The 27,502-nt window shown below is 52.5% G+C and overlaps 2 protein-coding genes across 20 annotated transcripts; one reads left to right on the top strand and one right to left on the bottom strand.

Annotated features, from left to right (window-relative positions):
* Positions 1 to 4,135: 4,135 nt before the first annotated feature.
* Positions 4,136 to 16,452, bottom strand: LOC114013644 (translation initiation factor IF-2-like). 14 transcript variants are annotated; one of them, XR_008747432.1, is made up of 7 exons: positions 14,707 to 14,834; positions 12,606 to 12,755; positions 10,010 to 10,191; positions 9,873 to 9,924; positions 9,356 to 9,508; positions 6,514 to 6,926; positions 4,136 to 6,124 (listed from the first exon to the last, which is right to left on the bottom strand). XR_008747432.1 is itself a non-coding variant. In XM_055805757.1 (6 exons), exons 1-6 carry the CDS (start codon positions 14,744 to 14,746, stop codon positions 6,580 to 6,582), a joined length of 924 nt encoding a protein of 307 aa, XP_055661732.1. In that variant the 5' UTR covers positions 14,747 to 14,834; the 3' UTR covers positions 4,136 to 6,579. The 14 variants fall into 14 exon arrangements, 12 of the variants coding, with proteins under 12 accessions (XP_055661732.1, XP_055661735.1, XP_055661733.1 ...); XM_055805757.1 differs by having other exon boundaries at positions 4,136 to 6,926; XM_055805760.1 differs by lacking the exon at positions 10,010 to 10,191 and having other exon boundaries at positions 4,136 to 6,926.
* On the top strand, positions 8,515 to 27,285 carry GATA2 (GATA binding protein 2). 6 transcript variants are annotated; one of them, XM_055805744.1, is made up of 6 exons: positions 8,515 to 8,629; positions 15,935 to 16,421; positions 17,165 to 17,764; positions 20,416 to 20,594; positions 23,661 to 23,786; positions 24,620 to 27,285. In XM_055805744.1, exons 2-6 carry the CDS (start codon positions 16,193 to 16,195, stop codon positions 24,917 to 24,919), a joined length of 1,434 nt encoding a protein of 477 aa, XP_055661719.1. In that variant the 5' UTR covers positions 8,515 to 8,629; positions 15,935 to 16,192; the 3' UTR covers positions 24,920 to 27,285. The 6 variants fall into 6 exon arrangements, with proteins under 6 accessions (XP_055661719.1, XP_055661718.1, XP_055661721.1 ...); XM_055805743.1 differs by lacking the exon at positions 8,515 to 8,629 and adding an exon at positions 14,987 to 15,415; XM_055805746.1 differs by lacking the exon at positions 8,515 to 8,629 and adding an exon at positions 14,993 to 15,415 and having other exon boundaries at positions 20,449 to 20,594.
* Positions 27,286 to 27,502: the final 217 nt, after the last annotated feature.

Here is a 27,502-nt window from a genome sequence, read left to right as displayed (position 1 = left end):
GTGCCTTCGCCCCGAGGAAACAGCCACTTTCATCACCAAAAAACATTTGAAGGCAGAGTTCAGAAAGCCTTCAGCTGTCCCTGCTCTGTGCCCACAGCTTCTGGGAAGTGCTTCATTGATGCATACCACCACCACAGCCCCACTGATGCCTCCACAGACAGTGGCTGGAAAACACTGGCCTGAACAATGGGAGCACCTTGGCTGAAGTCAATAGCAGCTGCCCGTGCTCCCTGTGCTAATTGTTTAAAGCATTAGCTCTCATGGCTGCTACCAAGCCCCCTCCACCACCCGTGGTGGGTGAACGTGGCTGTCAGCTCGCTCCCAGCTTCGCACTTCCCAGGACAAAGCAGGACCAGCAGTTTGTGGCACAGGTAGATGGCACCTGGGATGATTTATGCCTTTGCAGCAGATATACCGTTTGGGTTTTCTGAGATATGCTGTCAGCCGTGGCTCAGCAGGCAACAGCTCAGAGGAGACCAAACTGGGGCAGCCGATGGCTCTGTGGTCAGCAGGGATTATCCGTACATCTCAATCCCAATAGCTGCCTGCTGTCACTGTGCCCACACTGGCCTCAAGCACACAGGCCCACCCCCAGCCACATTTCACACACACCGCTCTCATCGTTCTCCAAATATCCAGCACAGCCTACCATATTCTCCTCCTCTTCCTCCTCCACTTCCCTTCCAGGCAGACAGAGCAGCCCCTGCTCTCCACAGTATCACCTAGCAGCATCACACAGCTGGGGGGGGGGGGGGGGGGGGGGGGGGGGGGGAAGTTGCAAGGAAGCCCTTTTAAATCAAGATCACACCCTGCATCAAGAAAGGTTAGCAGTTAGTCTTCCCAGTGCCCAGATAAAGGATACAGATGTTAAACTGATGCCACATTTGACCTCAGCCAAAAAGCCAAGAGGGTTTAAAACATTCATTCATCTCAGGCTGTAAGCAAAGCTTATTCTCACTAATCTCAATAATTACTCCAGTTCTCCCCCATCATGGGAGCATCCATGTGATGACAAGGTTTCCTTCCTCCATAGGACCCTGCTTGGAGCAAGGATCAGAGATTTGCAAGAAATTCTCTTTAAAGAGGTACTGCTGGGAATGCGGGGCTGGATTCAATGGGATTACTCCAGACTCAGAGCAGGATCTGGCCCCAGACTCTTCCCACTTGAGACAATCATCTTTGATCCAAGAGCATTGGGGCTGTTGGTGTCACTGTAAGACCAGCAACGCACAAAGTCGCAAGGAATCAGTAGGACTTAAATCCTTCTCAAACTCCCCAAGATCTTTTCACATGCAGCAGTGGGGGTGAGGATAAATTAAGCATCTCCAGTGCGGTATCAAGCGAACAATTACCAGAGAAAAGCTGCCCACAAGGGTCTGATGGAACAGAGCAAGGAGATTTTCTTCCCAGAGACGTCTACTAGAAACAGCCTGAAACATTTCCATTTCTGTTGCCTTTTAATAGCAAGGTCAGCTCCTTTCTTTCTACCCTGACATCCTCCATCAGGGCCTCTTTCTGGGAACTCGCAGCAACACACCAGATGTCACTGAGACACAGAAAAACAACTGGGGGCCAAACTGGGGCATTTCGCCACTGCCCTGAATCCCAAACCACACGGCGCCTGGCTCTCTGGGGAGAGGGAGCAGAGAGCACCCCCTCAGTGGCACCACCGGCCCCGAGCCCCCAGGGTTGGAAGGAGCCCCTTCCTCCCAGGCACAAGCAGCCACCCTGCTCCTGCAAAAAGCCACATGACAGCAGCCCCACATGACTCCAGGCTTCCCCTAGCAGTAACCAGCCAGTGGAAACAAAACAATCTCAGTATTTGCAGCCCAAGGGGGACGTGGTTTCTTGCTCCGTGCTGGGTTTGAACAGCACTCAATACACCCAGCATGGCTCCGTGGAGTTCCCGGCAGCCCCAGTGGGCACTGGCACACAAACATCCCCACTTGCTGGAGGACCGGGATCCTTTCAACGAGCTCCATCACAGCTTCCCATAGCACCCACACTATCAGCACCACCACAGCTCAGCCTCTACCTACACCCAGCAGCAGATTTCAAAGAAAGCCAGAGCTATGAAGGAGAGAAGACCAATGCCACCACCCCAACAAGACGGTGCTAGCACCCTAGGCAGGGGAGCACCCTATTTTGGTTGGAGGGCATAGCTACTCCTAGATTTCTAGAGGCTTCCTCAGAGCTGCAGACCTCAGACATGCAAACACCATGTCAGCTGCTGCCTGGTATAGCAAGGATGAAGTAGGGAAGGAAAGATACCATAAGACTTAAAAAGAAACCCACCTACATGGTTTGGTGATGCTCTGAACTCCTCCTTCAAGCTTTCAGCTCAGGGCACACTTTCAGCCTTCTTCTCCTTAGTACAAATCCCAAGACTAGCAATACATAGCCACCTTTTAAAAAAAAAACCAAACCACAAACAAAAAACCAAACACCAACAGCAAACCTCCAAATCCCAGAATACATATAAAGCCACCTTTAAAAAAAAAAAGAAAACCAACAACAAACCTCCAGATCCCAGGATCCAAGGTTTTGAAATAGCTTTGCATTAGCCCTAAAAATGCAGCTATCTGCCTTTCACCAAAAGAAGGAAAAGGAGGCAGAGACCAAAAGGAGGTGCAGGTGGGGGCTTTTATGGGTGCACAGGTGCCCCAGGTGAGTGGGTGCCCCCAGGTGGGGAAGCCACCCTGGCATCCCCCTCCCAGGAGTGCTCCCAAGACCAGAGGCTGCTGCCCGTTTTTGGGAGGGGGGCACAGCACTACTGTATAACACCTACCTGCAAACAGCTTATTAAAAACACCTTTGGGTACATGCTGACCTCTGGCAACACCGTGCAGGTGTGTGCCCTGTGTCACCCACCTCACCCAAGCTGGGGGAAGATGAGGTAGTGGGAGACGGGGGGCAAGGACTGGGATTTGGCTTTGCCTGTGCTGGCTTTTATTCCCTACTCCCACTCCACCTCTCTGCAGCAGGTGCAGGTCTTCTCCAGGAGTAGCCTGGTGTACACCATCCCTGCTAACCCTATGCCCGGCCCACCCCAGTCTGCTCCAACAGCGTGGCCAGAGCCACTGGGATGTCCCTGTGGAGCCCCCAGGGGATGGAGGGACAGGGAAAAGAAGGACAAAAATAATTCTTCAATCCTCCTGCCACTGATGAGCTTCTCCCCTGTATTTCCAAAGCCTCTATTTTTCCACTTAAAAAAAGGCTGGAGTAAATGTCACATTGCAGCAGGTACCCATGAACAAAGCCACAAGTGTGGCCAGCCGCATGCACAGATTCTCTCCCCTGATTTTCCAGGTTTTCAGGAGTGACCTTGGAAAAAGAGTGAGCCATAGTTCTTCATGTCATAGGAGATAATACATTATCACCATTCAAACTGTCCGAAGGCTGCCCAGGTTTTATTTTATTGCATTTCGAGGTGTCACCAAAACCCAGCTGAATTACGTTGCCAACTCCTTCATAAAAAAAAAAGAAAAGTGACTTTGCTTTCCCTCTCCACGCTGTGATGGAGATGGGGGTTGGCAGAAGCGACTCGGATGTGTTCAATGCATTTTTTTTTTTGCAAGCATGCAATAGCTGCAATTTTCAGGTGAAAGACTTTGAGCACCTCCTCATGACACACTAATAAATAAAAATGTTTAATCATGGCAGGAATAAGCAGATACGGACTCCTGAAACGTTTGCAAGCGTGTAGAGCGAGATGATATTAATTCTCCCGAAGCGGCGCAGAGCTGAGCGCTGCCGCCCCGGAGCTGCGCGCCCCTGGGGTCCCTGCCCTGGGGGGCGCCCGGAGCACATCCCGCCGTGCCAGCCCGGTGCGCAGGCTGGGGGATGCTAAAACGGAGGGGGGGGCTCCGCACCCCTCCCCGGGCCTGACCCTGCACCGCCGCTGTCTCACCCGCCTTAGCCAGAAGGTGACGCCGTCCGCCTGCAAATTGCTCCCAGCCCAATTAGGCGGCCGGTATCGGCTGCAATCACGGCTGCTGATAGAGATAAATGGGGAACGTACTATCTGCCCAACAATAGTGTGCTGGTTTTCTTCTTTTTTTTTTTTTTTTTTTTTTTAAAGGGGAAAAAGAAACCTGGGGGGGAGGAAAAAAAAAAAAAACAATTGAACTTTTCATCAGCTGCTAATCATGATTTTTTTATTGCTTTGCTTAGCATTTTCTGGGGAATAAAACCTCAGAGGAGCCCAGTCTTTTGTGGAAAATGAAAGGGCATACAAAAAAATGAATGTACATGGATTCTAAATATTTCAGGTTGTATGACTTTGTGTTTGACCTTAGCAGAAGATGAACTAATCCTGCAATATAATAGACTTTCATAGAGATATGGAAAATGGCTGCTTTTTTATCTCAGTTGCCATGGGAACCATCAGAGAGAAGGCCTAGCTGAGATGCAATAGAAGGTTATTAAATGTGTGCTTGTGTATATTGGAAAAATACAGCTTTTTGTCATCTTGTGTCACTCATAGGTCTTTAATACGTAATGTTTAGGTTATTAATAAACTAACACAGGTCCATTTTTTACAGGGAACAACTATGAATACAGCCATAAAAAAATTAGTACAAGTTGAACATTTGCAAAACTCTTGAGATGGGCAGGGGCTGGCTGGGGCTGCTGCTTGCCGGCAACTTCCCATGGAAGTTTCTCTCCCTTTCCAGGCAGGGGAGGGATGAGCTTTGCTGGACAGGCAGAGGGGACTGGGACACTGTGGATGTCCTGTCACCAATCCAGAATCTCATTGCTGTCCCTGGGCTGGGGGTCCAGGGCAGTCCTGGGGATGTAGGGGTATACTGTGGTGGAGCAAAATAAAATACCATCTTGTTTGGGACCTGGGGACAAGCTCAGGCACTGCTGGGGAAAGGGACATCTGTCCCCAGCTCTGGGTTGGGGGATCTCCTGCTCTGGAGCTAGTGGCTGCACAGCCAGGCTGGGAAGCATTTGCGTTACGCAGATGTATTTTTCTGGGGAAAAAAAAAAGAGAATAAGAAACCAGAAAACCTAGTGGGAAAAGAAGGAAAGAAGGAAAAAAAGAAAAAGAAAAAGAAAAAGAAAAAGAAAAAGAAAAAGAAAAAGAAAAAGAAAAAGAAAAAGAAAAAGAAAAAGAAAAAGAAAAAGAAAAAGAGAAAAAGAAAAAGAAAAAGAAAAAGAAAAAGAAAGGAAAGAAAGAAAATGAAAAAGGAAAACCTGATATTGCCCTGAGCTGGAAGGGACAGGCTTCACACAAACTCCAGAGGCAAAGAAGGACTCCTTTTCTGTGGGGTTTATTTCTTTATTTTTCTCCCCCAGGGTCACTAGTTGCTCCCCAGATTTAAGCTGCCCCAGGTGCCCTGTTCTGCCGTCACTGGGATGTGGAGGGGACCACCCAGCACCCAATGGGAAGGGCTGGGGGCTGGCCCCAGCCCCTGGAGGACCCAAGGGACATCTGGGCTCCGTGGCTGGGCTGCCAGGATTTGGGGGGACAAGCCTGGGGGAGCACTAGGAGGTTTTACCAGACTGTTCAAGATGGACCCTGAGACTGCTGAAGGCTGGGGCAGGACTAGGGCACAGCTAAGCCTAAAAACAGTTTTCGGGGGGGTGTGGGGAATGGGGGTGGGGCAGTGATGCTGCCATGCAGCCAGAGCTCAGCACCTCTGGAGCAGCAACAACTCATGAGTGCAGGCTAATGCGCCTGTGGGTGCAGGAGTGAATGTAAGTGCAAGGGGGTGCCTGGGGTGCCCAGGATGATGCTCACACCTATTCCCCTCTCCCTGCAAATGCACCAGCTCCCCAGCAGAGCAACCCCAAATTTCCAAGCATGCAGCAACCTTGCAAGGTGGGTTGCTGTCCCACCCTGCTCCTCTGGGTCAGGGACAGGCAGGGGACACTCTTGTCACTCCACAGAGTCCACAGCAAAGACCTGCGTGTGCTCAGAGTCTCGGGGGTGTCCCAGGCCCGGCCGGGGGCACCCCGCATGCACAGCAGCCCAGCGTCCATGCATACTAAGTAAAGCAAGTAATACATAGATTTTGCCTATCTGCCGATCAAACGCGGAGATCTGCTCTGGTAAATGATGCATTAGATGCGGTGGCTGTATTTGTTGTGTGAGTTTTGAAAGGGTTCCGATAATCTGGAAGCGAGAGATAAGGAACACCATTTATTCAGCAGCACTTTGGAACCAATTTTCAACCCTGTTCAACCCCATTCTCCAGCAGCCTCCAGGAGCCCAGGAGATAAGGATTGGGCTATTCATTATCTTCACAAGGAACAAAGATTAGCTAGCAGAGATGAAAAATTACCCCTGGATAGTAATAATAAGGAAGCGAACCTGGAGAGCTGCTGAGCCTATATTCTCCTTGCTGCTGGTGCTGCTTCTTCTCTTTTTAAATTCTCTCCCTCTCTTTTTTGTTGAATCAATATTGAAAAGGTTGGTTTTTTTGTTTTTTTTTAAGGGGGAAAAAAAAAAGCTCCTTCCTCACTGTCTATCATATTTTTCAATATGCAGAATATGGTTGTTACCGTGGAAGAGAGCAGAGCACGGTCCCCCCTTCCTCCCAGACTTTGAGATGACATCTAGCAGGAAAGCTAAACAGCAGAGGAAAACATTCTTCTCTTCCAGCGGGCGTGAGGGGAAAATCGCAGCCCCCCGCCCTCAAATGCCTCTGGTGGCACTTGGAGGGGTGACCCTGGCCCCGGGACAGCCCGGCCGGCGGGCAGGCAGCAGCGCGGCGAGCTCGGGCGGGCAGCCCCGCGCCCCCGCCGGCCGCACCCCCGGGCCGGGCCCCCCCTGTGCCCCCGCTCGGGGTGACACCCGCAGGCTCCGAACCCCGCTCGGCCCGTCGGTTTTTCCGCCTGAGCGACGGTCCCTCGTTGGAGAGTCGTTCCGTGCAGGGGCGATCCCAGGGCGCGGCTGGCGACAGCGTCTCCTCTTCCTGGGCACAAGGGGAAAAAAGAGTGGGATATATATATATGTATATATTTTAATACCGCATTCTTTTGTATTTTTTCCCCTGCATAAATCTGGTGATGTATCTCCTCTCAGAGGATGAAGGGTAATACAGGAGGAGTAATTAAAACACTTACTTTGGAAATGGGCTGCGTGGTGCTGATAAGAATTATCTGCCGCATATCAAGGACCTTTTTTCCCCCGAACCATATCACAAAGACAGAAAATGCCAGCAGAATAGGATTCCCTCCCCCCCTCCTTTCCCCTGCTCACATTTTTACCTCCATTATGATGATAATTCTTCTCCCGCGAAACTTTTCTGCTTCCCTTCCTGAACCGTATTTCGTTCCCCCGTTCCCGCAGGGCCCCCGCCGGACGGTCCGGCCTTTGTCTCTCTCCATTACTATGGTTCTCCCGCAGCCCCGGGCGGGGGTCTCGTCTGCCCCCCCGGGAGAATCGCGCCGCGCCCCGCGGCGCCTCGGCGCGGCCCCTACGGCCCCCCGCGGCGCGGCTCCCCGCGGCCGGCCCCGGCGCCCGCCACCCCATCCCGGCACCGGACGCTTGGCTCGGGCATCTCCCCCAGCCTCGCTCACACACGCACCGGGAGCAAAATACCCAGCAGGTGAGGACTGCCAAGACGGGGCTGGGGAGCGCAAAGGTTTCCAAAAACATTCGTTCTGCTGAATTTCCTAGTGGTCTACGAAATATGTATCTACCGTTTCTTTCCTAGCTATAACAACGACGCGTCACAAAATATCTGCTTGCGCCTCTTCCAGCTTCTCTGCTGCCTCTCTTACGTGCAGGTGCATAGCCCGAAAGGCTGAGTTTGGGAAGGAAAAGGGGGGAGAAGCAGCACGACGTTATACAAAAGCCAGGCTGGCCAGTGAAAAAAGGGAAAAAAAAATCTCCAAAATCCAAACCCCCCAAACATCTGCTTCACTGGGGAGTGGAAACAAAACTAATACGAACAGGAATAATTTATACGAATAAATGATCCTACTAAGCGGCTCCCCCACCCCACCTTCCGCGGGATCCGGTGGAAGAAGTGAGCGGCTCGGGAGAGGCTGGGGCTGGGGCTGCGGCGCCCGGCGCGCCAGAGCCCCGCTTCCCAGCGCCTGGGATGTGAGTGTGTGCTGTTGGTATAATATCAATTCATTTAAAATATGAAAGTCAAGTCGCGTAGACTGTGACAGCAACCGTAACAAAAGGTGCAAGCAACAGACAATGTGATGTGCTTGTACAGATATTGTAATGATGCAAATGAAGTGGAGGGGACGAGCTGTCTTATTATGTACATAAATACACAGTGGCTCGCTGTGCCATCCTTGAATGCAGGAGAGTGAGAGAGAGAAGGGGAGGGAAAGAAGGGAGAGAGGAAAAGAGAGGGAGGGAGGGAGGGAGGGAGGAAGGGAAGGGGGAAGGAGGGAAGAGAGAGAGAGAGGAAAAAAAAAAGGCTCAGCTCGAAAACTGCTGCCAGTTTTAAGCGGCGCGCACCTCGGGCAGCCCCTCCGCCGGGCTGCGCGCACCCACCGCCCGCGGCAGAGCCGCCGCTCCCGGCGCAGGCAGGCGGGGGAGGCTCCCCACGGCCGGCGCCCCCTCTCCAGCCCGCGGAGCGGCCCCGCGGAGGAGGAGAACCGGCCATCAACGGGCAGAAAACTGAAAGAAAAACGAGGACGGGCAAAAGGCAAGGTAAGGAGATGCGGCTGCGCGGCTCGGGGGCTGCCGTACCGGCACCGCGGCTCCGCCGCCGCAGCGCAGCGGGATGCGGGTTCCGCCGCCGGAGCGCATCGCTCGGGGCAGTTTCCCCTGGGGACAAACCAGGCAGGGTTTTGTAAAGAACGAAAAAATGCCCCCGGCATGGCCGGACATCCCCGGGCCGCCTCCTCCCGCCCGGCCGGGGCCGGGGCCGGGCTGAGCCCGGTGCAGCGCGGGGCTCGGCCGGCTCTGCCCGGCGGCTGGGGCGCACCCGCTGCGCCCCCCGCTCACCGGCACCCTGCGGGAAGCGGGGCTGCCGGGCCGCGTTTGGGTTTGAGGTTTGTCTGTTTGTTGGTTTTGGTGTTTGGTTTTGTTCCCCCCTCCCCCTTGTCACCGGGGTAATTATTTAAATCTCCATCTTGGAAAGTTGCATTTCACCCAGGGCGGCCAGGCAGACACTTCCCGGAGACAGGGTGTGCAGAGCCCCGCGCCCCCTCCCCGCAGCCACATCCTATCTTCCTCGCTCCCATTGTTGGCAGATTTGGGCATTAAAAAAAAAAAAAAAAAAAAAAAAGAAAGAAAAGAAAGATGCGAGGGTTTATTCTGCTCCGGAAAGCCGGCAGGGCCCGGCCCCGCTCCCCTGCACCTGCCTGCTGGGGAGTCCTCCCGGTCCCAGTCCCGTGCGGCAGCTTTACGGGGCTTTGCATGATTTAAAATTACCCAGCCACATCGGGAACGGGCCGCTCCTCTCCGCGGGCTCTTTCACACCCTCTCTCTTTCCTTTCTTTTTTTTGTTTTGTTTTGTTTTGTTTTGTTGTTGTTGTATGTGCAAAGTTCCTCTCTTTATCCTCCTTTTGCTTTGGGGTGCTGTGGCTGGAAGGCAAGAAAAAAAAAATATAATAAAAGCAACCAGGAGCGGATCCTGCCTGGATTTGAGGCGATTTCAATAAGAAAAGCGATTTCACTAAGGGGGTGCAGGTTTCAGTCGCGGGGATTGTTCTCCCCCAGAGCACGGAGCATCTTTATTAAACGCATTTTTTTTTTTTTTTCTCGGAAGTCTAAACCCCGGCCTGGTTGCAGCCCCGCGGCGCGCAGGGGAAGGGCAGTGGCGACTGGGCCGGGGGCGGTGGGGGCAGCCGGGGGCGGTGCCGGTGCCGGGTGTGAGACGAGCCCTGCTCCCCGGTCCGGGCTCGAGCCCTCCCCAGCAAAGTTTTGCCTGCGGAGAAACAAACCAAACCTGCGGGATCGGCCTCTTTCCTCCCTCCTGCAACAGCTGCGCCCGAAATAACCTTGCGAGGAAAAAAAAAAATAAAATTAAAGCGAGCTCCTGAGAACGAAATCTGTTCTGGCAGCGCCTGAAAATAATGCTTATACCTTTTTCTGGACAAAGCTGTGCGTGTGCAACTCCCCCCCTCGCACCCCGCACGCGTTTTTCTTTGGGAACTTGCACAAAAGACGTTTTTGTGGGCAGCCTGGCGTCGACTTGAGGCTTTTCCTCCCCTTTAGTTGGAGCCGAGCGAGCCGGGGTGTGCGGGGGGTGGCGGGCACCGGGCAAACTGCGGACAAAGCACAGGTGAAGGCGTGTGCGGGAGCGGGCAAGGAGGGAGGGAGGCTGGGATGGAGGGTTCCCACGGTGGAGGGCAGACCCCGCAGAAATCATCTGCGAGGTCGGAGAATAGCAAGGAGGCTCCTATAATATTTTTTTAAAAAACAAAACAAACCCCAAACATTAAGTATTCCGTGATTTATTCCCCGAGGAGCTGTCTCTCTTTTCTTTCTTGCTCTCTCGCTCTTTTTTTTTTTTTTTTTAATGCAGCTTAAATAGGGTGCTGTGGTTAAGCGGTAACCGAGTCATTTTATAACCCTATTAGCAGCCATTAATATGTGCTAGTAACGCAGAACGGGGGGATATCGGGGGAGAAGAAAAGCAAAGCGGAGACAAGACCAAAGGGAGGAAAACACCGAAAAGGAGGCAGAAAGCAAGAACTTCACTTCCCCCAAAAAATCACATCCAAGGAAATAAACCCGAGGCTGGGGGGCGGGGGGGCTGCTCGCCGCGGCCGGGGCTGGCCGCCCGGGGGGGCGCGGGGCTCCTACCTGCGGGCGGCGGGCGGACGGGAGCCGCTGCACCAGGGGCTGCTCGTTACCTGCCGCGGCCCCGGCGGGGCGGGGAGGTGGGAGCGGTACGCCCACAGCCCGCCGGCGGCCCTCCCAGCCCCCTCCTCGCCGGCGGGCAGCCCCCTTCCCCGGCCCGCCCCGGGGCTCGCACATCACCCGGCGGCCGTGAGTACCGCGGCCCGGCGCGGGGCTGAGCGCTCCTCTCCCTCTTTTTTCTTTCTTTTCCCGCAGTTTTTCCTGCCCTCCCTGCTTGCGGCCGCCACGGGTTGCACACTTCGAGGCGGAGCGCGGAGGGGGGCCTGGGGGGAGATGCTGCACGGGCGCCCCGGGAGGTCTCGACCCCGGGAGGTCTCGACCCCCGGGGTCTCCGTTCACTGAGAGGCGGGAGGGAGCATGGCCCCGGGAGGAGGGGGACGCTGGGCGCACCCAGGGAAGGGGGATCTCGGAGGAAAGTGCCCCGGGGACTGGGGGTCCCCAGCAGCCCAGCCCCGATTCCTCAGGTACACTTTTTCCCAGGTCCAAGCACCCAGGATCAGGGGATAAAAAAAAAAAAAGGAGGGGGGGGAAAACACCCCACTCCGGGCGCGTAAATAGACGGCGCGCACGGCCGGGGGTATTTGTTTTCTGCCTTCGCCTCTGCCCAGTCATAGGTGTCAACTCCATCACATGGCGCTACTAACTGTTGCTAAAACATGTTGTCGTCTCCCACCTCCCTTAACGATATGACATCACTTGTCAATCAAATCAAAATAACCAGTTGTGCTTCCAGATTTGGGAAAGCTCCCTTATTAAAAAAAAAAAAAGAAAAAAAATTGCAACGGTACTAACAAAATAAAGTTAATAAACCGGAGCCGGTTTTTTGAAAGGAAAAAAAAAGAGGGGGAAAGGCAGGGAGAGAGGAGGCGGAAAGGGGCTGGCGAGGAGCGGGGTGCAGGAGCAGGGCGCGCCCCCGGCCCGGCCGGACCCTCTCCCCGGGGGTTCGGCAGCAGATTGCGGGGAGAGCTGCCTAACCAGCCGTGTCAGCGGGCTGCGGAGCGGAGCTAAGCCGCTCGCCGGCAGCAGCCAGCGCGGGTTGCTGATGTTCCCGCTGGGTGCGTTAATTCAATTAAAAACCCCAGCCGTGCCGCCGCGGCATTTAGCAGCCGAGACCGGAGCCGGTTCGTCAAACGCAGGCAGCGGGGAATGGGACATGGCGGGAATAAAATAAAATATAAAATAAAATAACATAATTAAAAAAAAAAAAGGTAAAATCCTGCGAGCCGGCTGGCTAGGAAATCTCCCAGCTCAGCCACGGAATTAAACCGCTCCCTCAGCAGAAATCGTTCATCCCTGCTGCAGGGGTCATTTATTTTACAAAGGATTTTAATGGGGGGGGTGGGGGATGGGGTGCCAAAGGCGAGAGGCGGGTGCGCGGAGAGGCGCCGTCCGCGGTGCCAGCACCCCGGCGGCGGGAAGGGGGCGGCCGGACCCCCCGGCCCGAGGCGGGCGGCGCCGGGGAGGGGGCCCGGCCCGAGGCAGCTCGGCCGGAGCCGCCGCCGCTGCCCGCTCGCCCCTTTTGTTTTGTTTCGCTTGCCGGCCCCCGGGTAACCCGAGACGGGGGCTTCAGGGAGCCCTGGCCGGGCAGCGCTGGGGTCTGCCTCGCCATAAATCAAGCCGCCTGATTAATCTTTACAATTTGTCTTTTAAAACAAACACGAGCGAATTATCAGCTCGTTAACTGTGATTTTATCACCTGCCTAAAACAAACAGCCCACCCCACTCACCCCCACAAAAAAAAAAAAAAAATCGCGGCCCCGTGCTGATGGCAGGCGGACAATAATTAAAACATCTGTATTAATTAATACGGGCGTACCTAGGCGCTGGGTCTTGCCGCCGTCCGGGAGCCGAGGTGATCGCGGCCGCCTGCCGCCCTGCTGCAGCGGGAGGGACCCCCTGGGCACGGCGCGCTCCGGCTCCGGCAGCCTCCGGGCTGTGGGTCGAACAGGGCGCCGAAGGGACCTACCTGCAAACGCCCGGGTTCATTTAATACTCATCCTTCTTTAAAAAAAAAAAAAAAGAAAAAAAAATCCGTTTTGGGGGGATATTTGGGTGATTTTGACGGGGGTGGGGGTGGTGCATGTAGAAAGAAAATCTCTTCGGAGGGAGAAGCCGGATTTTTAGAAAGCTCGCTTGGTTTTCTCTCTGCCTTTTAACTTTTTTTTTTTTTTTTTTGCTTTGTTTCCCTTTCCTCCCTGGCACCTCCGGCCTAAGGCGCCCAAGCACGCTCCGCCGAGGGCAGGCAGCTCGGCAGCGCCGGGGGCACTTGTCCTCCCCAGCCCCGGCCCCTCTCCCACCAAGCCCGGCCCAGCGCCTGTCCCCGGCCTGCCCAGGCCAACCAGCCCGTCCCGGGAGAAGCCGGCTCCGCCGCCCCTTCCGCGCCCGGCAGCTGACGGAGGAGCTGCCGCCCGACCCGCCGCTTGCGACCCCCCGGCGGCAGAGGGGGGCGAGGGGCGCCGCGGTCCTGGCGCCACCACGCAGCCCCGAGGGCAGGGGCCGGGGGGAGCGAGCGGGGCGACCCGGGCTTTGGGTGCAGGAGGTCGGCAGAGGAAAGGATGCGGGGAGGCGGGGGGAGCAGTGCCGGCGCCCCCAGCCCGGCCCCCGCCTCCTCGCCCCGCCGGGCTGCGCTGTGGGTCCCCCCGAGGGGCTGCGCTGGGGGTCCCCCTGGGGGGAGGTTTGGGGTGACTAGAGGGAGGTGGTGGGGGAACAGTTAGGGCTCCGCAGCGGCCAGACGGGCTCCGCAGCGAGGAAAGGGAGTTTTATTATTATTACCGTCATCATTATTATTATTATTGTTATTATTAAAAAAAAAAAGTTCATTTCCTGGCGAATTTGGCAGTGACGGGTGACGTCAGAGCCCCGGCGTCGTAGTGACTGGGGCGGCCGGGCTGGGGGAGGCCGACTCCGGCTCTCGGCCCCCAGCGCTGTCCGCCAGGGGGGCGGCCCCCGGGGCAGCAGCCGCATCCTCAGGGCCGCCGGCATCTCCCCGGTGGGGCCCGGCACCGCCCGGCTCCCGCGGCCCCTGCCCCAGCCGCGCCGTCGGGGGCGAGCCGCGGCCGGAGCCCGGCGAGCGGAGAGGCCGCTCTCCGCCGCCCCCTGCCCCACTCCCCGGGAGAGGAGCGGTTTCCCGGCCCTGCGTCCAGCTCGAGGTTTTCATCCCCCGAAAGCCGCGGCTGAGTGATGGGAGGGGAGCGCCTGGGAACTGGGACCTGCAGCAGCGCCCGGCCGCGGTCAGGGGGGGTCGGTAGTGACTTTCCCATTATTATTATTATTATTAATTATTATTATTATTATTATTATTATTTTCCGCCCCAGAAGCGGGTTGGTTTCCCTGCACCTTTCGGGGTGGCAGGGCCCGACCCGCGCCCGGGCTGGCCGAGCAGCGCCGCAAACTCCGCATAAAACGCCTGTTGATTCGGGCTGCGCCTCTCCTCCCCGGCCCAAAGCACAGCAGTAACTGCAAACATGAAACCCGAATTGTTTTTGTTTTTTAAAGAGGGGGCGAAGGGGAAAAAACGGGGTTCCGGCGCCGCGGCCCCATCGGGGAGGCTGAGGCGAGTCCCCAGGAGCCTTCCTGCCCCGGCTGGTGTCCCCGGGCCTGCCCGGGCGCAGCCGCCAGCAGACCCCGGCCCGGCCGCCGCAGGCCAGGTGGCCGGGCAGGGTCCCCGTGCCCCGCAGCCTGCCCGGCGCGGCAGAGGGGAGCAGCCCCGCTGCCCGGGCCCTCCTCGCCCTACCGGTCCCCGGGGCCGGCGCGGAGCCTCGCGTTTATTTGTTTTCTTTTCTCCCCCCCCCCCCCTTCTTTTTTTTCTCCCCCGATTCAGACAGTTATTTTAAACTAACGTGATGGGAACGACCACGCTGGGGTTTGTCCCGCTCTCGGCTGCTGTGCCCCATTTAGGGGGCTGTCGCGTATTTACCTCCCCGGTGCCGATTTCCATCCCCCCGAGCCCCAGGCATCCCGCCGGCGACGCTGGGAGCTACGGCTCCGCGGCCGGGCAGCACCCAACGGAGCCGGCCCCAGTCGCAGAGCCCTTCCCGCACTCCGTCCTCGCTCGCCCGCCCGCCCCGGCCCCCTCACCCCCCCCCCCGCATTCCCGCATACGCCGGCGGGACCCCCCTATTTTGCCGTCCCCGCCCCGCAGGGGCGTGCAGCGCCCGGGCGGGGAAAGCCCCCACGGCGCTGCCGGGCGAGGATGCTGCGGGCGGGAGAAGGGGGGCGGAGGAGGGGGTCTGCGCCGCGCTCCCCCCCCCGGGCCGGCTCCGTTTGGGGCCGGGGGTGCGGTTGGGGGCGGTGTGGGGCGGCGGGATTGGCTGGCCCGGCCGCCGGCCCTGCGCGCCCCGGCCCGTCTGCGGCGCCGCGGCCAGCTGGCGCCAGCGCTCATATAGGATGCGCGGGGATGGGACCGAGCCGGCCAGAGCAGCGGCTTTGCCATCTGAGTAACACCCTCCATCCAGCCTCCTCTCCTCCTCCCGCGCTCGCTCTGCCTTTCCCCCCCTCCCTTTTTTTTTTTTGCTTTTTTTTCCTCCCCCCCCCCCCCCTTTCTCCCCCTCTTCGCGGCACTCGCATCCTCCAAGCCGGCATCCATCGTCACCCACCCCGCGGAGGCACCCAGCCTCCCGCGCCGGGTAAGTGTGGGGCGCGGGGGGGGCGCCGCGCCGCTGCCAGGGCGCACTCGCTGCTTTCGCTAAACACCCTTCTCCTCGCTCTTCTCCTTCTCTCCCCCCCCCCCCTCCTTCTTTCTCCCCTTCCTTTTCCTTTTGTGTCAGTCGGAGTTCTTGCTAGAACTACGCTGTATTAGATCTGCCGTTCTTTCTTTTTTACCCCGCTTTTGAAGCCAGCTGGAAGAACTCCTGTTGACGTTTGTAGCGAGAGCGGGGGGGAAAAAAGAAGGAAGCTTTTTGACTTTTTTTTTTTTTTTTTGGTAAAGAGTTTGAAATGGGATCTCTGTTTATTTTGTGGGGCAATGAGCAGGGAGGGCGCAAGACGAGGACTTTGGGGGAGAGGATATTTTTGGAAGGGGGAGGGGCTCTGCTTCCCCCTCCCCATCCATTTATCGCTGGGAAAACGAGCCGGCCGGGAGCCGGCGCGCCGGGAGCGCACCCCGGGGCTCGCCGAGCCGCTAACCCGCCCGTCTCTCCCTACAGGTGCTCCCCCGGCGCTTCCCTGGACCTGCCTCCGCCACCCGCGTGTTGACAGAGGGACACGCTGACTCCGGGGGTCCTCCCCCACCCTTCCGAGGGCGCAATCCACTAATTCGGCGGTTTTCTTTTTAAGAAAAGCCACCCTATCTCCTAAAACCCACCGGCGGCGCCAACAGCCACCCCCCGGGCAGCACCACCCCACCCCCCGCTGAGCGCCGCTGCTCTTGATCCGGGGGTGGGTGGGAGGGGAGGCCCGAGGCCATGGAGGTGGCCACGGACCAGCCTCGCTGGATGGCCCACCACGCCGTGCTCAACGGGCAGCACCCCGAGAGCCACCATCCCGGACTGGCTCACAACTACATGGAACCAGCGCAGCTCCTACCTCCGGATGAAGTCGACGTCTTCTTCAATCACCTGGATTCCCAGGGCAACCCCTACTATGCCAATTCCGCCCATGCCCGGGCCAGGGTCTCCTACAGCCAGGCACACGGTAAATGAGCACCCGCTGCCCTCCTTGGCCCCCCGGCCCGGCCCGGCCCCGCCCGCCGCCTGCGCTGCCCCGGCCCCGCCGTGCGGCCCGGCCGGTGTCCGACGCGCAGCCCGGGAGTTTCGCTCGGGGCCGCCTCGGTGTGTCGGCGCCGGGGAGAAAGGAGATCTAAGGAGACGGGATAGAAAGGGGGGGTACGGGTGGGTTTTAACCCTCGGGATAACCCAGGACTGGCGGAGGGGAGGGAAAGAAAGGGGGGGAGGTGAGAGAGGAAGGGGAAATAGTGTGCGCACGGGCTAAAACTTCTCAAGACACGGCTACTTCCCGGATGCAAAACGCAAACCGGTTCAAATCGGCGACGGATTTTATTTGGGGTGGTTTTAGGAGCCGAAGAGAGCGCGTTGCAGCAGCTCAGAAGACAGAGCAGAAAGGGGTTTGCTGCTTGCTCCGAGGGGTGGGGTGGGAGGAAAGGAGGGGGTGCCTTTACTCCTGCCCCGGGTGCCTGGGTCCCCTTCCTGCTGCCCATCGCTCTTTCTCGCTGGGCTGGCGGGCATCTCCCTCGGAGGGGACGGGGTGAAGGGGCCGTCGCGCCAGGCTGGAGGCTCTTCTGCGGGTTATGAGATCCCCCGTGGCCGGCTCCCTGCCGGCTGCCCACAGGCTGAGGGGCTGCCCGGGCCGGGGTCTGGGGGGCTCCCCCGCACTGAGCTGCCCCCACGCTGATCCCAAACGCTCTTGTGTTCCTACAGCCCGCCTGACCGGGAGTCAGATGTGCCGGCCTCATCTTATCCACAGCCCCGGGATCCCTTGGCTGGACAGTAGCAAGGCGGCACTGTCTGCCCATCACCACAACCCCTGGACCGTCAACCCCTTCACCAAGACACCCCTGCACCCCTCGGCGGCTGGAGCACCCGGGGCCATTTCGGTGTACCCCGGCAGCAGCACATCCAGCACCGCCTCCGTGTCTTCGCTCACCCCGGCCTCGCACTCCGGCTCCCACCTCTTCGGCTTCCCCCCGACCCCTCCCAAGGAAGTGTCCCCGGACCCCAACTCCACCAGCGCCGCCTCCCCTTCGTCCTCCGCCGGGGCCCGGCAAGAGGACAAAGACAGCATCAAGTACCAAGTGTCGCTGTCGGAAGGGATGAAGATGGAAAGCGCCAGCCCGCTGAGAAGCAGCCTCACCAGCATGGGGGCCCAGCCCTCCACCCACCACCCCATCCCCACCTACCCCTCCTACGTGCCGGCTGCCCACGACTACAGCAGCAGCCTCTTCCACCCAGGCAGCTTCCTGGGGGGCCCCGCGTCCAGCTTCACCCCCAAGCCGCGAAGCAAGGCCAGATCCTGCTCGGGTAAGTGCTGCGCCCCCCGGCCCCGCCACGCGCCGGCTGCACCCCCGGGGTGGGAGGGCCGTGCTGCCGGGGTGGGCTTCGCTGGCTGTTGGGGGCGAGGGTGCAGGCTGCTGCGAGGCTGGGTGCTTGTGTCGGCTCCCGTCGGGACAGGGCGTCAGGTGGCTGCTTGGTCCCGCTTTCTTGGGTGTTTCAGCACGGAGACGGAGCTCGTACCGGGCTCCCACGGGTGCCAACGCATCCGCAGCGGCTGCTGAGCCACCGGGCACCGGCCCCAGGGCGCTCGGATGAGGCCGAGAGACACGGGGACTGGTGTGGCTTGAGCCGGCAGGTCGAGTTGTACAAAGAGGGATTTATAGGAGGAAAAAACGTTTCCCTCGGAGAAAAGCTGGCCTCAGCCACCCAAGGGGCTCAGGGGCCCGACCCTGCTCCCCCCAGGCAGGCAAACCCCCACGGATTACACGTGGGGACCTTCCAGCGATAGGTATTTCTCCTCCGGTCATTTCTACGTCTCTTCATTAGTACTAACCCAGGCCCCGGCAGAGGATGAAAGCGAAACTTACCCGGCCGGTCCGCTTCAGCTCGCAGAGGGCCTTATTTCCTTCACATTTCACAGGAGCAAAAGTTCAAATATAGTTTACATACCAGTGCAAAAGACTAAGGTGTCCAGTCATCGCTAACGTACTCCAGCCTAACTTTAACTGGAAAATACTATCCCCCCCCCCTTTTTTTTCCCTCCTCTGAACCAGACACATCTCTGCTTCCAAACAACTGACTGCAGACCTTTCCCGTGTTCACAACCCCTCCTTGTATTTCTTCCTAAAAGTGCAGTCCTGAATCAGCAAATTAGGTGATAGATGAAGTTTTGATCGCACTAGTTGTAGAACTAGGCAGACGAATTGCGACAGTTTGTGTAATGCCACTAACCTTCTTGCCTTCCTGGTTTAACATCCTCAGCAATGGAAGGAGATGAAACTACTGTACATTGGGACTGAATTTAGATAGCCCTTTAAAAATAAATGGCTATCTATACTTTTGTGTGTGTATTCTTATATACCATTGCACATATATGCTTATGAATACGCTACATGTAGTTGTTTTTAAAGTAGACAATAATTTAGATGTGAACTCTTAGGAGTTTTGCAACAAAAATATAAGCTATTTCACAAGCTCATCAGCTCTGCTTTCAAACCGATCCTCTGAGGGGAAAAATGCACCCTCTCTTCCACCATTTAAATGCAATTGCTGCTATCTATATGTATTTTTCCAGTAGCGCAGAGAGTAGAAAGTAAAGGCAATCAGCAGCATGAGCTTCCCGAGTTTGGAAACCAATTCAAGACCTCGGTCTCTGAAGATAATAAAAGGGATCTCGAGTAGCATTTTTATTTTTGTCCTGTAGTTGCCGATGATTTTATTAGATGGGGGAAGTAAGGAGCTTTTCTTGTTTTGTTTTACGTGTTGGTATTTTTATTTTTTTTTCTGTAAGGGAGCACCCCTGTGCAAGGAACTGGGGAAAGTTCGTGACCACTCAGTGTTTTTGTAGGAAAACTAAGACTCACGACACAACGACTCCTGCAGCTTCCTGCCCTAGGAGGGACAAAAGCTACAAATGCAGCGCCGCAGAGCTCCCCTCATTTTTCACTCTAGACTGTGTTGTTTAAAAGCCACCCACTCCCTAGATTAAAGGAGACGCAAGCCCTGCTGAACTCAACATGGCCTGCTTCAGTTATTAGCAAAAAGAATTTCCTCTCTAGTTAAATACTGTAGGATTTGCATAAACTATATTGAGAGATTTCTATATTAAGCAGACCTGCCCTCAAACCATCAGAGGCAAATGAACTTTTAGCAGAGAGCTTTTCTGGGCAGAAATGGATATCTAGGAGTTACACGCTGGGTTTTAATACAGCCATTCTACAATGCTGCGTTTCCCACGTTGTGCTGCTAAAACTAATAATGAAGCAATAATAAGGTAAACTGCTCCCTACCAAATCCAAACTGTATTGCTGAAAAATCACCGAAGCAGGAAAGAACTGAAAGCCTGTTGTTTTACAGTATTTCCCAGAGTATTCGCTGAAACTGAACTTTCTCAAAGATCAGAATTAACTTTTTTCTGCCTTAAGAACAGAAATCATAACAGACTTTGGCATTCTGTATCCATTCCCAGTCTGCTCGGCTTTGCTTTCTCATCTTGTAGCATTTGCAACAAAAGAGAAAGCACAGGACGGGAGGTCTTTTTGCTTAGATTTAATCCTAGAAAAACTCTTCCTTTGACTCTCTGTGTTTGCAGGTGTGTGTGTTTGTGTACATGTGTATTTGTGGCAGGAGAACATGGGATCTAACCATTGGAGTGCAATAGGTATGGGAGGGGACCGGTGCCCAGTGCAGATTAAGGGAGTTCTCATTACTGAAATGATAACTTCCATCTGACACAATGAGAGTGTCACTCTTTCTCACCTTGCAGAGAGATCTGCCTATTTTTGATCATGACATAAAATACTTGCTGGAGTCTGGCCGTTCTCGAAACACTGAGCTCCTTGCTGCATGTGCTGTAGATGTCACTGCTGTCTGATTGTGCTTGAATTAACACACTGTTTTGACTTCTGGAAAATGCCTAAAGGACAATGCAAAAAGCTTTTGTGAATTTGTTTTTAAAGAAAGAAATCCGGTTTCTTCGTGTTTCCATTTAGAAGGCAGAGAGTGTGTGAACTGTGGAGCAACTGCTACCCCTCTCTGGAGAAGAGACGGCACCGGGCATTACCTGTGTAACGCCTGCGGGCTCTACCACAAAATGAATGGTCAAAACCGACCTCTCATTAAACCTAAGCGAAGGCTGGTAGGTGTCTCTCTTTCTTCTGGGTTTGGGGATAAATTAGGCAAAGGGACCACACGCAGGCACAAGCCAAACGTGTCTCATCTCTGCTCAGCCCCTGCGCGGAGCTGAGCTGTACTGTACACGGGGGTCAGTCACGTCGAGGTCACTGCTGCGCCTCGGGGCAGATCTCCCCCCCTCCACCCCCAGCCCCGGCAGCCCCGGCACAGACCACAGACCACCGTGCCGCTGCAGCCTGCCGAGCGCGCCTCTGTCCCAAGCCTCCCTGCCGCTCACAATACATGCGGGATATCGTGTATCCGTCTCCCCGTTTATCCTCGGATGACAGCTTTTAATTTAATTCCTCGTTTATTTGGCCTCTTGGGATGTTTTTGGGGGCGTACTGGGAGCGAAAGGGTTATGAACGTGAATGTCCTCCACCGTGTACTAAAAAAAAGTTCCAGCTCCAAAAAGCAAAACAAATCAGATGAGTCAAAGCTACTGCTCCCTACCTAATAATTATTTGTATAAAAGCCATGAAGTAATTTTCACTCTTATATTCTCTGGCAATATTAATATTGGTTCCCTCCCCAGACAATCCCCTACTGTTTAAAAAAAAATTCCTCTTATTTTTCCATGGAGTCACCTATACTTTGTATTTTCATTTGAGTGATTTAAAAAAAAAGTCCTTTCTAAGCTCCTGGTAGTAGTTTCCTATCCGGATATCTGTACGTTAAAGATAAGGAAACTTTGTGTATCTGTTTCCTGACTCTAAAAGCTTTAGAGAGTTTCTATAGGCAAGCCTTGCCAGTCATGCTTGCTGTTTTGAAATTTCTAATACACTCTACTCCACAAATAATGCGTAAAATGCTAAGAATAATAAATATATTTTTTGGAGCTTTGTGATTTATGGTGCCTAAGTCTCTTAGCTATTCATGGGCACGTTTCAATGAGGTTTGGAGAGCAGAAAATTGGCATTACTGCTCTTAACACTGGGATGGGATACAGAAGATTTCTGTCATGAGCCAGAATTTCAACTATGCAAGCCTCTTAATGACTTGCCTTCTAAAGTGACTGACATATAGAAAAATGTTAAGACAACAGTGTAACATTATCGTCTCTCAGGCTCAAGTGCTTTCCAGCCTGAATGGGACAGGCCATAGAGTTAAGCAGCATAGTTGAGTATCAGTAAGCCATCTCAAATATGCAAACATGGGTCTCCACCTTCCAGTGTGCTGGGAGAGTGTTACACTTAGCTCACAGCTCTCGGCACGGGGTTTGGGGAGCACTAGAGCGGTTTTCTTTTAGTGTAGTTGTTTTAATGTTTTGTTTTAATTGATTTACAGCTTTGTTTATTGCCCCTTTTTCCACTGTAGTTTGCTTGTTTGCGGGGGAGAGGAGATGGCCATCTTTGGGAATTTGTTCATTATGACATGCAATAGCAAAGTGATCATATTAATAACACTAGTGTTTGGATGTCTGGCATTAATTGTGTTTGGGTTGCATGAGTGTACTTGCAGTAGGGGGTACCCCCTCTTTCTGCCTTTGGCCTGTTCTTACAGGCGAGTAAGGGGCTGAAATATATGAGTCTCCGAGGGCCTGATTCTTGCCTTAGACTGCTGAGCCGTCTCTCAGCTTTGGGAAAGTTGCAGAGGGCCATGGCATAAATCAGGAACAAGTGAGAACAGAACCCGGTGCTCCTCTTGTGAGAGCTGGGTCTGTCTGTGCCTAAGCGGTGCCAGCTCCCCAGCAGAGCCGGCAGGCAGGGAAGCGCACAAAGTTCTGGTCTGAGAAACCCACCGCTCCGGGACTTTGTGCTCTGTGTGCGGAGATGCCAAGCACATTAATGTGAGCTACTGCTGCTTCACCTTATGGCTCTCAGTGGCTAATTGCAAAAATATCCAGGGAGCAAGGCCCCGGGGAAGTTACCACAATAGATATACATTAGAAAGTAAACTGCTAATTTAAGAGAAGAAAATAATGAGTCCTCAGCAATAATCCAATGGCACAAAATGGACTATATTTTGACCACTTCCAGAGGCAGGGCTGAAGTTTTCTAATACAAAATAACTTCCCGAAATATGGGGTGCAATTAGTCCATCCGTAACACTTTATATGACACCATGCTTGCACAAAGAACGTATTATTGTGGGGTCTGCTAGACAAGAGCCCATCCAGGAATTACTGGCTGCCTGCTGTTCTACTTTTCCTGTTCTTGTTTTGGGAGGTGGGTGAAAGTTTGGGCATTTTTCTTTTCCCCCACCTTGGTTTTGGCAGAACAATAGTTTTAGGAAAGGGTGGTGAATTTTTTTGTTTTGGGTTTTTTGTTTGTTTTTTTTTTTTTTGTTTTTTTTTTTTTAAGACAGTTGTTTGAGGGCTTGTCAGCCAAGGAACTGAGCTGGGACAGGCGGCAGACAGGGTCAGTGGAATCATTGCTTCAAGGCATGAAATTTGGTTTGCTAAATATTTAAAGAAAGTTGGAGCCGGTTTTGTTTTCTCCCTTTCACTTGTAAATGGAAACTGAATTTTCAGTGATGGCTCTGATAAATACTCAGTTAAGTAATGCACCCAGTTAACCAGTTAAGTAATGCAGTGGCTTTTCTTTTGTGTCCATCTTTAAAGGGCCAGAGTAGGGGTAAAAATCACTTTTTTTAAGATCATTCCTTATTTTCAAACCCAGTTGCAACATTGGCACAAACTAAATTGGTCATTTTTTTTAAAAAAAGGCAAGTATATTTTCAGGAGCATTCTAGAATCCTGCAAAGGGAAAACCTAAACAAATCGGATGATGTTGCCCCCCTCTAAAACTTCTGTTTGTGGAGTTAGAGATGCGTTGTTTCCCTCATTACTTCCCCTGTGCACACACACTGCCACAGGGCCTGAAGCTGCAGTTTGCAGAGAATACTTGAATTTAAACAAAAACCTAATGGCCACAAAACTCAAACAGACGGGAGCTTTCCTTCAGCCCTGATGCTCTGTAAAAATCCTAGTAACTAGTTCTACCCAACCTAAATACTGAGTCCAACTTGACCTTTCTCATGACCTCTCATCCTGCCAATACATTTTTAATTTTCTATTTCTTTTTGTTAGTCAGCGGCTAGGAGAGCAGGGACTTGTTGTGCCAACTGTCAGACAACCACCACGACCTTATGGCGACGTAATGCAAACGGGGACCCAGTTTGTAATGCCTGCGGACTCTACTATAAATTGCACAATGTGAGTATTTACTCATCTCATGTGTTGCTGCTTGCCTAGCTGGGGTTGATGTCTTAACTGCATGGTGTATACTGGGCTTTTATTGGTTTCAGGGTTTTGGTTGTTGTTTTATTCCTTCCCCTGTCTCTAAGGTTCCCCTGGGAAGTGACAGCCGTTCTTTGTCAGCATAGTGATGCTAAGTTTAGTGACATTACAATGTATTAGCTTGGCTTCTAACGCTTTGGCAAATTGGGCAAAACAGAGCTACCACACTTTGTTTTAACTAAGTGCGTTTTGTGTGCTGTTTCCTTCCAGAAACACAGAGACCATTTGGAATGGGTTCTGTGCAAACATTAATCCTGCTGGCACATCTTCATTTTGATTTTTTAAAAAATAATTATATCTAAGGCTTTGTTTTATTGTATATTTTTTAAAAAGAAATTAATCCTAAGCAGGGATCGCTTGACAAGTTGGAACGTTATTTAAACTGTAAGTAACAGAGGTTACCAGTACAAGATTGTTCATGTCTTAGGACTGAATTTGGGTCAATGCGTGCCTCCTAGTTTGATCTCTTCTATTAGGAAATGAATGAGGACTGAGGGTAAGCCTACAGGAAAGAGAGTTATCAGCTGCCAAATTCAGTCCAATTTGTTTTTCATGTCTAGAGGGTTTTTTTGTGTGTGGTTTTATTAAACAAATCAATATAAACAAGTTCTGCAGAGAGAAACACAATATTTTTGGGCCAGAAAAAGGTCTCCATCCAGGAAAAACACATGGGGTCTATCCAAATATTTTCATTTTTGCACAATAAGGTCATTTTGTCTGCATGAGCCTGATTTTCTCATTTCTTGCAGGTGAACAGGCCTCTGACCATGAAAAAGGAAGGAATTCAGACCAGGAATAGGAAAATGTCCAACAAATCAAAGAAAAGCAAGAAAGGCTCCGAGTGTTTTGAGGAACTGTCCAAGTGCATGCAGGAGAAATCATCTCCTTTCAGCGCTGCTGCCCTCGCTAGTCATATGGCACCCATGGGGCATTTGCCACCTTTCAGCCACTCTGGACACATCCTACCAACACCTACCCCCATCCACCCATCTTCCAGCATCTCATTTGGACATCCACACCCATCCAGCATGGTTACAGCCATGGGATAAAACCTGATGACCAAGAGACCCACCCAGAGATCAAGAACATGGGGCTTTGCCTAAGATGACATCAAGTAAGAAAACGTTCTGCCAAGAGGAGAATGTAGGGATGGCAAAAGGGGATCTTTGCTCCCATGTGGTTTAACTCTTAATGCTGGACTAAAAACTTGCAAATGATGGGTCTTCTGCAGAAACGTGTAGTGGTGCCTGTAATGCACTTTGCCCCCTCAGGTATAAGGAAAAAGAACCCACCTGTTCGATACTTAATGGTCCAGCGGGAAGCAAAAGGTGGCAGAAGCTGAAGGAAAAGGCTTGGAACTGGCTTTCCTTTCTCTCTTTGTTATTACTGTGAATATTGTAAAGAGATATAAGCAGCCTCCCGGGTTGGAACCGGCTCACTGGAAGCCAGACATGCTGGATTTCTATCGCAGACTTTGTTAGGGATGGGGAAAAAAGAAGAAAAAAGAAAAGAAAAAAAGAAAAGGACATCTTTATAAAAACTTAATTTTTAAAATGAAATCAGACACAAAGTCATATTTATTTTGCTCTTTGTTTTCCACAAAAAGCCTCAACCCCTCTGATTGCATGTTTTGGTGCTGTTGTTTGCAATGGCTATCCTGTAAGAAAACCTGCCTTCAAAACAAGGGGGAGAGAGTGGAACATATTCAGCAGCCCCCTTGGATTAGCTCTGTCTATCTTCCGTACCAAAATACTTAACCTGGAAGGGGGGAAAAAACTGGGGGGGGAGGGGGAGAACAAAGCCAAAATGTAGCAGTAAAATGTGCCCAAGATGGTGATTATTTTGACACAATTTTTTCATTCTTTTCCCTAACATGAAAAATTTATTTAAAGAAAAAACAAAACAGCCCCCCTCCCAGCTACCCTATTATTCCTCAAACCAGACAGCTAGATCAGACAAACTGTTGGGGAAAAAACTCTCGGGAAGGCAATCGTGCACTAGCAAGGGGTGAGATACAGGCGTTTACCAAACTGTCGCAGCTAACTTCTAGCACAGCAAAAACCATCACAGGGCATGAAAACATCCAACTCACAGACTTTAGAGGTTGAAGCATTTTGTTCTGTTGTGTTGGCAGCTGTCGCTTAAAAATGCAAATTAGCTGCTTGGGTAAACTTACGGCAGTGTGGCCACCACATCCACACAAGCCAGCCAGCGCGTGTGCTGTCTCAGGCATCCAGGCCCCGGTGGACTTCACAGGGAGGAAGGGCAGAAATGAGGTTGAGATCACTGGAGAGGGGAAAGGGAGAGACAATCAGTTGGAGCTTCACACATCCGTCAAATCCCAGACACAGCGACAGCTGATGAGACGAGGGAAAGCATCGTTCTAAGGGGAACGTCGTTTTTCCGTAGCATATTTTATATGAAAAAAAGAAAAAAAAGAAAAAATTAAATCTCCCATTATTAAAGCATATTGTACGTAAATGACCGAAAACAAAGCTATTGCCAATGTGAAGTGTATTCTATTGATTGTTATGATCTGATGCCTCTCGTGAACACAAGCTCCAGTATAACATACAATGTACATATTTAGCTATACTTCTGATGAAAATGCCCCGATGAACAGAGGGGTTTGATAATGTAAACCACGTAAGCTTAACTCTGTGACAAGCTTTTTATTTTTTTTTTTTTTTTTGATTTTTAACTTTTGTTGTTGGGGTTTTTTTCTTTTTTTTTTTTTTTTGATCAAGCCAATTGTATCTTTACTGCAAAAGTCCTGCTTTAAAGAAAAAAACCACAACAAAACAAATAAAAATTGATGTATGTTAATTTTTTTCTAAACATGTAATTCAAATATTTGATAATGAATTAAGAACCAAGCAGCCATGAAAATCCTGCTTTCCTCCTTTTTCTGGTCTGCGTAGGCATATAGGTGCACTTTGTAAAGAAGTGGAAATAAATGAGAAACTAAATTGGTTGGGAGCAATCTAAGAATTTTTAATCTACTGAAGTAAAAAATTGGGTCCTTTTTACTTTTTATCTTTTGCAATGGTACAGTTGTATATTATTTGTACCCAACTCAAATTTCTTTAGGATTTGGGCAGGGGGTGGGGAAGGGATGTGGGTGGAAGACAGGGATTACTGATACAGTTGACAAAGTGCAATATATTGTCAGTCACTGCAGCATAGACAACGGCAGTCGAGATTTAAATTATTTTGTACTTGTATCAGCATAAAAAAATTCTTCAGTATTTTCTGTTTTTAATTTTTATTTTGCTTATTTTTGGATTAGTGAACTAAGTTATTGTTAATTATGTACAACATGTTTATATATTGTCTGTAAAAAGTGTATGCTTTCCTCATATTCCTTCAAGGTGAATACTGCTAAGAATAATAAAATACCTTTTTTGTGAAAGTACTTGTGCCCAGCTTCATGTCATAAAGGCTGCTTTTAATAGGGAGAAAGGAAAAATTATCGTCGTCATTGTTGCCAGTAGAATTATTAGCTTAAACTTTATGCAGAGTGGTCTATTGGTATTTCAAAAACCTATTAGGCTAAGACAAAAAAAGTAGCTGGTGAATGATTTAGTATAAAAAGCACAGGTACAAAAGCTCATTCTCTGGTGGTGTTTTGG

Source organism: Falco peregrinus, chromosome 5, assembly GCF_023634155.1.
Source record: "Falco peregrinus isolate bFalPer1 chromosome 5, bFalPer1.pri, whole genome shotgun sequence".
NCBI classification, from domain to species: domain Eukaryota; kingdom Metazoa; phylum Chordata; class Aves; order Falconiformes; family Falconidae; genus Falco; species Falco peregrinus.
This window is presented reverse-complemented; position numbering and strand designations above follow the sequence as displayed.